General features: G+C 41.8%; 1 protein-coding gene across 2 annotated transcripts; it reads left to right on the forward strand.

Moving 5' to 3' along the window:
• Positions 1-261: 261 nt before the first annotated feature.
• LOC120442204 lies at positions 262-10,154 on the forward strand. 2 transcript variants are annotated; one of them, XM_039618110.1, is made up of 4 exons: positions 262-1,112; positions 1,382-1,483; positions 7,862-7,870; positions 9,479-10,154. In XM_039618110.1, the coding sequence occupies exons 1-4, from the start codon at positions 914-916 to the stop codon at positions 9,823-9,825; spliced, it is 657 nt and encodes a 218-aa protein (XP_039474044.1). In that variant the 5' UTR covers positions 262-913; the 3' UTR covers positions 9,826-10,154. The 2 variants fall into 2 exon arrangements, with proteins under 2 accessions (XP_039474044.1, XP_039474045.1); XM_039618111.1 differs by lacking the exon at positions 7,862-7,870.
• Positions 10,155-12,980: the final 2,826 nt, after the last annotated feature.

Genomic DNA, 12,980 nt, shown 5'->3' on the forward strand with positions numbered 1-12,980 from the left:
GGCAACAGAAAACTGGTGTTTGCTGAGGCTCCTCCCCATTATCATTGGTGAAAAGATCACAGACACAGAGAATCCTGTTTGGCAACTGACTGTCCAGTTGAAAGAACTAGTGGAACAGATTTGTGCCCCAACTATATCAGGTTGCTTTGCTAAATGTTCTAATTGGTGATTGTCTGGAGGTAAGGAAAGAAATGTTTCCTTCACAAAAACTAAAACCAAAGCATCATTACCTCACTCATTACCCTGCTTTAATACTAAAGTTTGGCCCACTCATTCGACTGTGGACGATGAGGTTCGAGAGGAAGCTTTCATATTTCAAAAGATATGTGAGAAGGACACAAAATTTAAAAAATGTATGTCACACACTTGCAAAGAACCATCAGCTACTGCAGGCGTACCTACATTCTGGCTCCTTTTTTGCACCCTTATTGGTGGTTAAGAACTCCACTCCTTTCCATGCTGAATTGTATAGTGAAGCAGTGCGCTTTGCAGTCGGACATACTTTAGTCAAAGAACCCAATGTTTTGTCAACTACTGAGGTGCAGTGGAAAGGCACAAAGTACAAAAAGGGACTCTTTCTGTGTCTAAACCAAGGTGAGGCACTTGAATTCGGACAGATCGAGCTCATTTTGGTGAAGCAGGACCAGCATGTTTATTTTATTGTTACACTTCATGATGTGTCCTATATGCCAGAATTTGTATTGTATGAAGTGAAACAAGCAAGGCAGAGCATGAGGTGCTGGAAACCTGGGCTGAGACTAGATTATTATCCTTTACCTGTGTACAAGCTGTGTGGGACAAGAGTAATTTCATTTAAGCATAGCATTCTTGACTCAGAGTAAAGATCGAGTTTTTGACATTTTACACTCATGCTTCAAAAACCAGTCTCTCATCCCTTCTAGTCCTCCTAGTCATGGATACAGAAAGTCCGCTTCTGTCCTTCATCAAGTCAAGTCTACCAAAACTGAAAGACCTTGAGCCTTTGCTTGAGCTTCTACAAGATTTAGGAGTTGAGGGACTGGAGGACCTGAGCTATCTGCAGGAAAGTGAACGCCTACCTGTCCTGCGGCCAGCTGAAGTCAGAAAACTTCTCTCACAGCTTAAAAAGACAAGTATGTATTTCAATTCTGTATTTAACAAAACTTTCATGTCAGAAAAATGTGCATAGTCAAATAAACTTAGTGGGCACACTTGTTGACACAGTCAATAGTGGATGGTAGTTGTGTTGTACTGCGCGGCATTACAGTGGGAGAAGAACCCTTCGAAGTGTATCAATGGAGCTGAGTGTATAATTATCTTAACTATTGATATTCCCAGATTGAGCTTTGTGATGTCTGTGTACAAATATAAGACGTAATTCCAGTACTCTGTCATTTATTAGGCCATCAAGGTGTGTTTCACAGTCCTCCAAGCAACCAACAGTTCAGCAGAGCTAGTACCAGTACAAGTCCAGTAACACGGTCTGACGAGATGCTCATGTCTGGTGAGTACATGCCTCTGTTTTACAGAAGGACTCTCTTAAAGTGTTAGCATAGATAGGTTATATAGACTGTAAAATCACTCATGAATGTTTTTAGCCCAATGCTAATAACAAATCTCATTGATCTGACCACTTATTTTATCCTTCCAGAGAAGTGTCACTGGTTTTCTTTTTCTTTTTTGCAGTCAGTATCAGGACTAACTCTGTTGATAAGAATTAACTTTGACAGTCAAAGTAATGGAGATTGTAACATTCCAACTTCCCCTTTAATGTGCTTGTTGGGCAACTTAGATCATGGCACTACAGAAAAGAATATAGCCCCTATGGTTTTCACTGCCCTATGCATTGCCACGAAAACAGTCCTCATGAACTGGAAAAATAAAAATAATCTTAACTAGAAAAATGTGCATTTCCTGCGAAAATGCAGTGTGGATGCTTTAAAGCTGAAGCTGTCTGCTGAAAATAGCTGAAAAAGCTGAAAAGTTGCAGAAATTGTAAAAACTTTGCAGAAGCAAAGAAACTTTGCTAAAATGTAGTAACTTAGCAGAACTGTAATATCTTAGAGGAAACATAATACTTGGCAGAAATACAATAGCATAGCAGAACTTAGCAGAAATATTGTAACTTACCAGAAACATGATAACTTCTCAAAAATACAAGAATTTAGGAGAAATAGTATAAGGTAACAGAAAGAATATATTTAGCCAAACATTCTTAAACATTACAGAAATACTATGATTTAGAAAAACAGTACAACATAGCAGAAATGCTGTGATTTACCAGAGACACTGTAATATACTATGAACATTGTAATTTTATATAAATACTATGTTTTAGCAAAAATACTCCAGTTTAGCACAAATATTATAATATAGCAGAAACACTATTCTATAGCAGAAATGCTATATTTAGAAAGAAAAATATAATATAGTAGAAATACTATGATTTAGCAGAAATCCTACAATATAGCTTAATAATAATGATTTAGAACAGATAATATGATTGAGCAGAATAGTAATAACTTAAGTGAAAATATTGGAAAGGTTAAGTTCACTCAAAACTAATTTTTGTTCACCTGTGAAAAAATAAAATAAAAATACATTTAGAAAAAAAAAATAAGAACAGCCAACAGATACACAAAATCAAATATGGATACACAAATCACCAAATACACAGAAAATCAAATATGGATACACAAATGTACAGAGAGAGACAAACACACAGGGTCTATGCCAGTCAACCAGTCTGAATATATTATATTTTTATCCACCAATGAGATGCTGCCCTAAAAAAGGTCTTTGTGTGTGTGTGTGTCTTTCTTTCTCTCTCTCTCTCTCTCTCTCTCTCTCACACACACACACACACACACACACACACACACACACACACACACACACACACACACAGCAGCAGCAAGTGAACAGGGGCTGTTAACAGCATGTTTCTAGGTCAGTCAAACAGCTGTGAGCTTCTCAATTTGAATCCACCAATCAGAGAGGCTGTGTGCTTTTTCCTGCCAAAACTGGTGCACCAAGTGCAGGCTTTTACAGCACAGAGAGAGACAGGATTTTTGCAGTGTATTTCTCATAGTGAGGACTCCCCTCAAACAAACAGCCATAAATTCCTAACCGTAGGGGCTAAAACAGTCATTCTTAGACCGTTTTGTTCAGAAGAGATGGGGGAATCTTGAAATGTTGACCATTTAAAAGACAAATATGAAATAATAAAGATATATGACATAGATGATTGGTTGGCTTAGAAGCCATGAAGGCCCCAATATGCAAATTTGAATGTGCCAGGCCTCAGATATGATTGGCTGGCTGGGAAGCCGTCCAGGTCCTGATATGTAAATTTGAATATTACAGTCCTTACAGAGGACTGACTCCCTGGGGACCTGGCAGAAATATATAGAAATACAATGATTACCCAGAAATACTGCATTTAGTAGAAATACTATGTTTTAGCACAAATACTATAAAATGGCAGAAATACTATAATTAAGCAAAAATATTATATTAAGTACAAATCCTATAAAATAGCAGAAATAGTATGATTTAGCACAAATGCTGTATTTAGCACAAATCTCATAAAATAGCAGAAATAGTATGATTTAGCAGAAATGCTGTATTTAGCACAAATCTCATAAAATAGCAGAAATAGTATGATTTAGCAGAAATGCTGTATTTAGCACAAATACTGAAAAGCAGCAGAAATGCTATGACTTAGCACAATAGTAATAACCTAAATAGAAAAATTGGAAAAGCAAAATGGACAGCTGAAAAAATCCTGAACATACTAAGGGTCCCTCAAATGTAATTGTTAAATGAAAAAAAAAAACAGCAAAAAAAGTATAACAGTCAGACAATCACAAATATGTACACATATGGTAACACACATGCACAGAGACACACACAGGATCAAATTCAGTCAACCAGTCTAAATATATTGAATTTAAATCACACACACACACACACACACACACACACACACACACACACACACACACACACACACACACACACACACACACACACACCAGCAGCAACAGCAGCAGCATCAACAAGTGAACAGGGGTTGTTAACAGCCTGTTTCTAGATCAGTCAAGCAGCCTGTGAGCTGCTAAATTTGAATCCACCAATCAGAGAGGCTGTGTAGTTTTTCCCGCCAAAACAGGTGCACCTCTTTTTACACACATGCAGCACAGAGACAGGATTTGTGCTGTCTATTTTTCATAGTCAGGATTCCCCTCAAACAAATGGCTATAATTTCCTAACCGTAGGGGCTAGAACAGTCATTCTTACACCATTTTGTTCAGAAGAGATGGGGGAATCTTAAAGTATTGACAATTTATCATTAAAATATGAATTATTAAAGATATTTGACTTCTAATGCACCATAACTGAGTAGAGGCAAAGCGAAAACTGCCTTGACTTGCCCTCAAACAACGCTTTCTAACTCTAAATCTATTTGGAGTATAGATATAATTCTTTCACCGTATGAGACAGCAGGCTTTGGTTAACAGTCATGGAAATTTTCAGGTCTCTGTGGAAATCTATCAAAAAGATATGACGAGAGAAAAAAGTGCCTCATTTCCAGAGTTTGAAATCTGAAGAAATCTGAGCGAGGGACAAATTTCCTACCCTCAAACAAACCCAATTCATGGCGAAATGGTAATAGATGAGAAAAAAATTCTTGAATTGTGAGCGTCAGGAGTGTCTGAAGATATATTGGCACAAGCCTCATGTCTTAACTTCGCTTCGTTTGGGAGATATGACGATTCGAAAATGCCTCTCATTACAGAAATCAAGCGGTGATTTTAAACGAACTCTCCATTGACTTTCTATGGGGATTTTTGAGACTTTGTGTTGCTCTGAGGAGATTTGCCAAAATTCTATAAATCCCACAACAATGATAGTTACATTTTCTGAAAGCCAGCAAAAATACCTACGTTTTGATGTATAATTTGTGGAAGTCGAGTGAAAATTGAGCAAGTAGCAAGAAGTTGTTCAGACATGAAGAGAAGACTGCGAAACTTACAGTGGCACACTGAAAGCCAAGTGCATAGCAACCATAACAACGCATGTATTTTCTAAAAAATCACAATTTTGCAACTCAAAACTTAAAGAGGGATAAGATGAAAACGGTAACAGATATGAAAAAGCTGAATCATACATGAATAGCCCAATAATTTGTGAACATTTTAAAGTTTGAATGGTTGTTCTAGGTGAAAGTATGAGGAAGTAGTTAAGTTTCAAAAACAGGCAAGTTTTAGCAGAATTTTGGAAGTTTTCCATTCATTTCAATGGGACAAAAAATTGCATAAAAAGCTTAATATTTTAAAAAGTATAATAGCAAAAAATACCAAAAGTCATAGCCGGAATTAGCAGAAATAGCAGAATAGTTTAAAATTTGAACGGCAAAAATCGGCTGAAAATTGTGGAAGTAGATAAGGTCCAAAAAACGTACGGAAGCAACTTGAAGAATAAAGTATAAAGTGTAAAGAATAAAGAGAAACAGGAACTCAATAGTGTGGATGCCTCCAGCATCCACACAATTATAACCAATATAGAAATTATCTAATAGATCATATTAGTCTTGATACAGACTCTGCCACCACATCAAATCAATTGCTCTGGGCTCCTTTGATCAGCTCCATTACCTAGTGGGGGTGGGGTGTCGTAGTTTGGTCCCACCTTTGCTGTTGTGGTTGGTGTGGGGGCAGGGACAGGCCTGGGGCGTCGGGGGATTACCTAGGAGCGTCTTCCTTGGGAGGCTCAACCCGGGGTTGTGGTCATGACCTGTTATGGGTGGCTCTTAGATGATGGTTTCCTTGTGGCTGCGTGCAGCGGGGATGGGGGAGGGTCTGTGCTGGGTTACTGACCTGGTAGCCTGGCTGCCCCTGGGTGGGTTTGGGGCGGGCGTGGGGTTCTGGGGGTGCTCCATCTCTGGGCTGGGGCCCTCGCTGGGCCTTGGGGGCTTTGGGCCTGGTTGATGTGTCGCCGAGGTTGTGGGCGGGTGGGTGCATGGGGGCTCAGCCTTGGCGCGGGGGTCCTCTGGTGGATCGAGCCAACTGGGGGCTGTTCAACTGGTGGGGAGGCTGTTACATCATTGCAGAAGTTCTCTGGTCTCAAGGAGTTCACTCTGCAGGTCAGGGAGAGATTATAGGAGAGGTGGAGGAAGAACTCAACCTGGGTGTCTATTGTCTTGTTTAGTCTGGGAGATGAGGGAATGTTGGGGTGGGTGCAGTTTTCTCTGTACTGAGGTCCGGTGGGCTGCCCCGGACTCTGTGGGGCCAGGTGGTGCTGCCGCTGTGGGCCCCGGTCCGGATGGGCCTGGGCCCCCTTGCCCTGGTGGGTTCCAGAGTGTTGGGGTGCCTACTGGGGTCAGTGGGGGGAGCTGGCCCCAGGGAGGGGCCTCTTGCCTCTCCCTTCCTTCCCTCCCCATCTCCAGCTGCCTCCCTCTTCCCACTCCACCACAATCACTAACACACACAGGGCCTTGGGGTGCAGATGTGTCACCAGTGTGCAAGGGGAGGCATTTTGGCAAATCCAACACTGAACCAGTTTCACGAAACTTAGCAAGCAGTTTGCTAACTGTAGCATGGGAGATGGGTGGTCTCGTAGGGTGTCTTGCATTGAAATCTGCTGCAATGACCCGGTTACTGCGTTCAGCAGATATCAACACAATTTCGATTCGCTCCTCATGTGTTAACCTCTTCGACATGTCAATGGCTGTGAACAAAGAGAAACTTGTAAATAACTCATGAAAGAATAAAGTTAGGTTAGGTTGAAACCAAGCACACCATTGTTTTTCTTGTGACATTACCAATAAGTTTGATGTGTCACATGGCCCTCTTCCTATTGAAAAAACAAAAGTTTATCCAAGATGGCCGACTTCTAAATGGCCACCATGGTCACCACCCATCTTGGGGAGTTTGCCCCCTCACATATACTAATGTGCCACAAACAGGACTTTAATATCACCAACCATTCCCATTTTATTACGGTGTATCCATATAAATGGCCCACCCTGTAGACACTGTACAAACTACTTATGTAGGAGGGGGGGTGGGTGGGGGTGGATGTTCGTATCTGTGTGTGCCCGTTTGTCTGTGTCTATATGTCAGGTCGGGTATTAGACGCCACCTCTCTGGGAACATCTAAGGCCCTCCAAGGTATGGAGGCCTATCTCCCCTCACCACTCTCCCTGCCGGTGGCTGACGCCCTCAGACATCTGTGCGTTGGTGGTTCTTGGTGTCCGGGGCTATGCGCTCAGGTATGCATCGGCTCACTCCTGGTGGCTGCTTGTCAGGGCCTGGCACCTTTGGCTCGGTTGGGCCCCTTCAGGGGGTGGGGTGCCATCAGCCTCTGGGCCTGGGGCTCGGTCCACTCTGGCACAGCTGGCTGCCGGCGGAGCTCATGGGCACGTCACTGCAACCCCCTCTGGCTTCTGCTCCGTGGCTGCTGAGTGACCCCTCATCTGGGGCTCTCCTCAGCTCTTTCTGGGATAGTGGCACGGCTGCCCCTCTGTTGGTCTTCCTTGGTCTCTTGTTCTCTGAGGGTCTCTGGATGTCTGGAGCCTGGATCTCCTCCATACCTGCTTCATGCCCTGGAGGACGGGGCTATGGCTCATTACATGAAGGAACTTTTTGAATACAAGCGCGCTCATGCTCACAGGTGTACACACGGGTGCTCAGAGATACAAACTACACCCTGTTTGGCTGCTACCTCAGAGCACATTGTGTGCTGTCGATCTTACGTGCTGCACAATAATATTCAATATTTAGTATTTACTGTTATATAGAAAGATTATCATGATGATGTTGTTTATTATATTGCTCTCTTTTTTGCTTGTTTTTCTTCTTTTTTTCTCTCTCAACAGGTGATCCAGGTGATTGTTATATATGTGTATTTTTTGTCCACCCACCTCTTTTTTGTTTTGTGCCCTTTATCACCGTTCCTCTTCCCTGCTGTTTTTCTTTCCCTTCCTCTCTTTCTTTCTCCCTTTCCTTTCCCCCAGTCATGTCTGTCCAGTATGTAACAACCAGAGGTGGGTAGTAACGAGCTACATTTACTCCGTTACATTTGCTTGAGTAAGCTTTTGAAAAAAAATGTACTTTTAAAGTACCTTTTTTGCACGATACTTTTTACTTTTACTTGAGTACATTTATGAAGAAGAAACAGTACTTTTACTCCGCTACATTTGCAAAATTCGACTCGTTACTTTAAAAAAAAATAATTAGTTTAACACATTAGATAACATGCCGTCAGTGGAGTTTCCGGTTACTTTTTTACCAATGAGATGTGGCCATGCAGTCACATGACCAGTTTGAAACTGTGGCGGGCAGAGCAGCCCAAGCGTTTCAAAGTAGCGACACACGGAAAGAAAAAACATGAAAACATGGCAGAGTCTACACTAGAGCTGAAGAGGATGAACAGTATTTTCCTCACATACAAAGAATGTTTCACTTAAAAGCAGCACAAAAGAACAGCTATGTGTTCAGTGTCCGTGTCTTCAGTCAGAGCCAAAACAAACCAACTTTTCAGCGTGAAAAAACTCAACTCGTGTAACCTGAGGAAAGGGTGAGTTTTCTCTAAATATCTTTTTAGCTGTGGTTAGCTGGATGTCAGTCTTATGTTACAGCAGCTGTGTCGAGCTCGAGCTGCGAGTCATATTTTCGGCGCTACGTTGTAGTGAGATAAGTTTGTGGGTGTTTTGTGCGCCTTCAGCTGTCTTTTTAACTGCTCGCTGGTTAGCTAGCGTGAGCTATAAGCTAACAGCTAGCCTGGTTAAACAAACTAGAGTTCAACGCACATGTAAACAGCTCGTCTCTACTGCTTTAACTGTTAAAAAACAGAAGGCAATACTGCGGCTGACAGGGTTTATTATGTGAAACAGCAGCTTGTTTAGTTTAAACAGTCTGCATTAAGCTGGGCAAACACTGTGCGAGTTTTTTTTCAGTCGCGTTATTCAGCTCCTGCTCAAACTGTACAATTAAATCGCAGAGGTTAGACGTTCATAGGTCACGATGTTGCCTGGGTGGCGGCTCTACGCTTACGTACTCGGATGAGCTTGCCTCATCCTGCAAGTTGTGCCTCCATCTCTTGTGTCCAGATCACACGCTGCACTGCCGTGCTGCTCCACCTTTTCTCTTTCATTTCTGTGTTTGTGCGTGCGCAGTGTGAGAGGCAACAGGACTTCAAACAGGTTTGATTATCATGCGACCATACGATTGATGATTGGGAGCTGGTTGTGAGGTGTTAACTGCTTTTCGTTACCCCATGTATACTACACGATGCACACACGATTAAGGCAAAACCGGGCCGAACCCCAAAACGGTTGCGCGATTGAAAAATCGTCTCAAAATGGGCCAAAAATTGCACAATGTATGGCCAGCTTTTGGAGGCTAGCTCCAAACAAACATCCGCAGCTTGGCAGTGCATACAGCACTATAATGACCAGACCTAATTCTTTTGAAAACCCTACGTCTTTCCACAGGTCTCCACTTCATCAGACATAACCTAGACTCAGAGCTGGATGAGGTGAGGACAAACAGCAGCCTATTCGACGAAGATGATGGATCCATGGGGTCAGGAAAGCCAGAAGCAGGGGAGCTGGAGAGGTACCTTTCATGTCCATTCACTGGAGGTGTGGATATATTGCATGGCTTTCCTCACATAAAGAAGCTGTCGATCAAAATCAATACAGCTCTTCCTGCATCTGGAGCTTGTGAAGGACTTCTTAGTCATGCAGGACTCCTGGTTACTGCTAAACAGTTACAGCTTCACAGCAAGAACCTTGAGAGCAAACTGCTGCTAAAGCTTAACCATCACCTCACTGAGTGAAGAAATGGCACATTTTTGCTAATTATGCAAAAATAGATGCACACCCATACAACTTATGGTAAACTGAGCTGCCTTGTATGTACTTATGTTGAAGATGCCTCGTTCTAATGTTTTCTCTGAGGCTGCTGTGCCATTTGGAGCAAACATGAATATAAAGTTTACAGCATATCTTGTCACTGGAAATTGTTTGCACTGTTTATATATTTATATTATTTACTGTAGGTATTGGTGAAAAAAGCTTTATGTTGTGAAAAACTGAAATCTGGAAATTAGAATTGTTGTGCCTTATTTTGTTGATGTTTTTACATACAGGGAGTGCAGAATTATTAGGCAAGTTGTATTTTTGAGGAATAATTTTATTATTGAACAACAACCATGTTCTCAATGAACCCAAAAAAACTCATTAATATCAAAGCTGAATGTTTTTGGAAGTAGTTTTAGTTTGTTTTAGTTTTAGCTATTTTAGGGGGATATCTGTGTGTGCAGGTGACTATTACTGTGCATAATTATTAGGCAACTTAACAAAAACAAATATATACCCATTTCAATGATTTATTTTTACCAGTGAAACCAATATAACATCTCCACATTCACAAATATACATTTCTGACATTCAAAACAAAACAAAACAAATCAGCGACCAATATAGCCACCTTTCTTTGCAAGGACACTCAAAAGCCTGCCATCCATGGATCCTGTCAGTGTTTTGATCTGTTCACCATCAACATTGCGTGCAGCAGCAACCACAGCCTCCCAGACACTGTTCAGAGAGGTGTACTGTTTTCCCTCCTTGTAAATCTCACATTTGATGATGGACCACAGGTTCTCAATGGGGTTCAGATCAGGTGAACAAGGAGGCCATGTCATTAGTTTTTCTTCTTTTATACCCTTTCTTGCCAGCCACGCTGTGGAGTACTTGGACGCGTGTGATGGAGCATTGTCCTGCATGAAAATCATGTTTTTCTTGAAGGATGCAGACTTCTTCCTGTACCACTGCTTGAAGAAGGTGTCTTCCAGAAACTGGCAGTAGGACTGGGAGTTGAGCTTGACTCCATCCTCAACCCGAAAAGGCCCCACAAGCTCATCTTTGATGATACCAGCCCAAACCAGTACTCCACCTCCACCTTGCTGGCGTATGAGTCGGACTGGAGCTCTCTGCCCTTTACCAATCCAGCCACGGGCCCATCCATCTGGCCCATCAAGACTCACTCTCATTTCATCAGTCCATAAACCTTAGAAAAATCAGTCTTGAGATATTTCTTGGCCCAGTCTTGATGTTTCAGCTTGTGTGTCTTGTTCAGTGGTGGTCGTCTTTCAGCCTTTCTTACCTTGGCCATGTCTCTGAGTATTGCACACCTTGTGCTTTTGGGCACTCCAGTGATGTTGCAGCTCTGAAATATGGCCAAACTGGTGGCAAGTGGCATCTTGGCAGCTGCACGCTTGACTTTTCTCAGTTCATGGGCAGTTATTTTGCGCCTTGGTTTTTTTCCACACGCTTCTATGCGACCCTGTTGACTATTTTGAATGAAACGCTTGATTGTTCGATGATCACGCTTCAGAAGCTTTGCAATTTTAAGACTGCTGCATCCCTCTGCAAGATATCTCACTATTTTTGACTTTTCTGAGCCTGTCAAGTCCTTCTTTTGACCCATTTTGCCAAAGGAAAGGAAGTTGCCTAATAATTATGCACACCTGATATAGGGTGTTGATGTCATTAGACCACACCCCTTCTCATTACAGAGATGCACATCACCTAATATGCTTAATTGGTAGTAGGCTTTCGAGCCTATGTCTTATGGTTTACCTGTTTATAATCTTCAAATTTATGATGTCGTCTTTTCTGATCATATGCCTGTATTGTTTGAAACTTCTCTTCCCTGTAATATCACTACCTGTGGCCTTCCTACTGCTTCTCGCATGTTTAAACCATCAAGTGCCGTCCAGTTTTCTACCGCCTTTAATAAGGTCTTTAATGTTGACTCAGAGCTCTCAGTCTGTGCCGACACTGAGGTGCTGACTGCAAAATTCTTATCTACTTGTCAAATCATTCTGGATACTGTTGCTCCTCTGAAGGTCAGGCGGCCTAAATTGAAGTCTGAGCCATGGCTGAACGACATCACTCGGGCTGCTCGAAGAGAGTGCAGAAAAGCAGAACGCAAATGGGAAAAAGACAAGCTACAAGTGTCTTATGATATCTTAAGAGATAGCTGGCATAAATATCAGAAAATTGTCAAGAACCAGAAATCCGCCTATTTTGCAGGTGTTATTAATGACAACAGCCATAAGCCCCGTGTTTTATTTAGTATTTTAAGCTCTGTTCTTAACCCTCCCCAATCCAACTGTACAGAAGCTTCTGCTGAAACTTGTGAAGCTTTTTTAAATTTCTTTGTGGAGAAGATTTTATCTATTAGAGCACATATTTTACCCCCTTCTTATGACCCTTCTGTTATTTTTACGCCTTTAGCAATTTTTAGCCATTTTGAACCTGTGTCTCTATCTAAACTGGGTAAAATTGTCACCCAAATCAAGTCTGGCTGTCCCAGTGATGTTCTTCCCCCTTGCTTTTTTAAAGAAGTTTGGGGCACTATTGGACCTTATATTCAAAGGCTTATAAACAGCAGCCTGACTTTAGGCCATGTACCTGTAATTTTTAAACAGGCAGTGGTCCAGCCTCTGCTGAGACGCCCTGGCTTGGATGCCTCTTTGTTGTGTAATTTCAGACCTATTTCAAAGCTTCCTTTTGGTTCTGAAATTTTAGAAAAAGAAGTGTGCTCACAGCTGCAGACTTTTTTTAGAGAGTCAAAACATTTTTGAGGTATTTCAATCTGGTTTTAAAGCACTTCACAGCACAGAGACTGCACTTTGAGTTTTTAATGATATCTTACTAACTGCTGACTCTGGGAAGTCTGTCTTACTTGTGCTTTTGGATCTCACAGCAGCTTTTGATACAGTAGATCACAATATTTTGATTTATCGTCTAGAACATCATGTTGGAATTAGAGGCACTGCCTTGGAGTGGTTTAAGTCAGATCTCTCTGATAGAAGTTTTTCTGTCTCACTTGGTAAATTTCATTCATCTTTCCCCCCTCCCATGTGGTGTACCTCAAGGATCCATCCTTGGGCCCCTTCTTTTTAGTATTTATTTACTTCCCCTT

Source organism: Oreochromis aureus, linkage group 10, assembly GCF_013358895.1.
Source record: "Oreochromis aureus strain Israel breed Guangdong linkage group 10, ZZ_aureus, whole genome shotgun sequence".
Classification (NCBI taxonomy): Eukaryota; Metazoa; Chordata; class Actinopteri; order Cichliformes; family Cichlidae; genus Oreochromis; species Oreochromis aureus.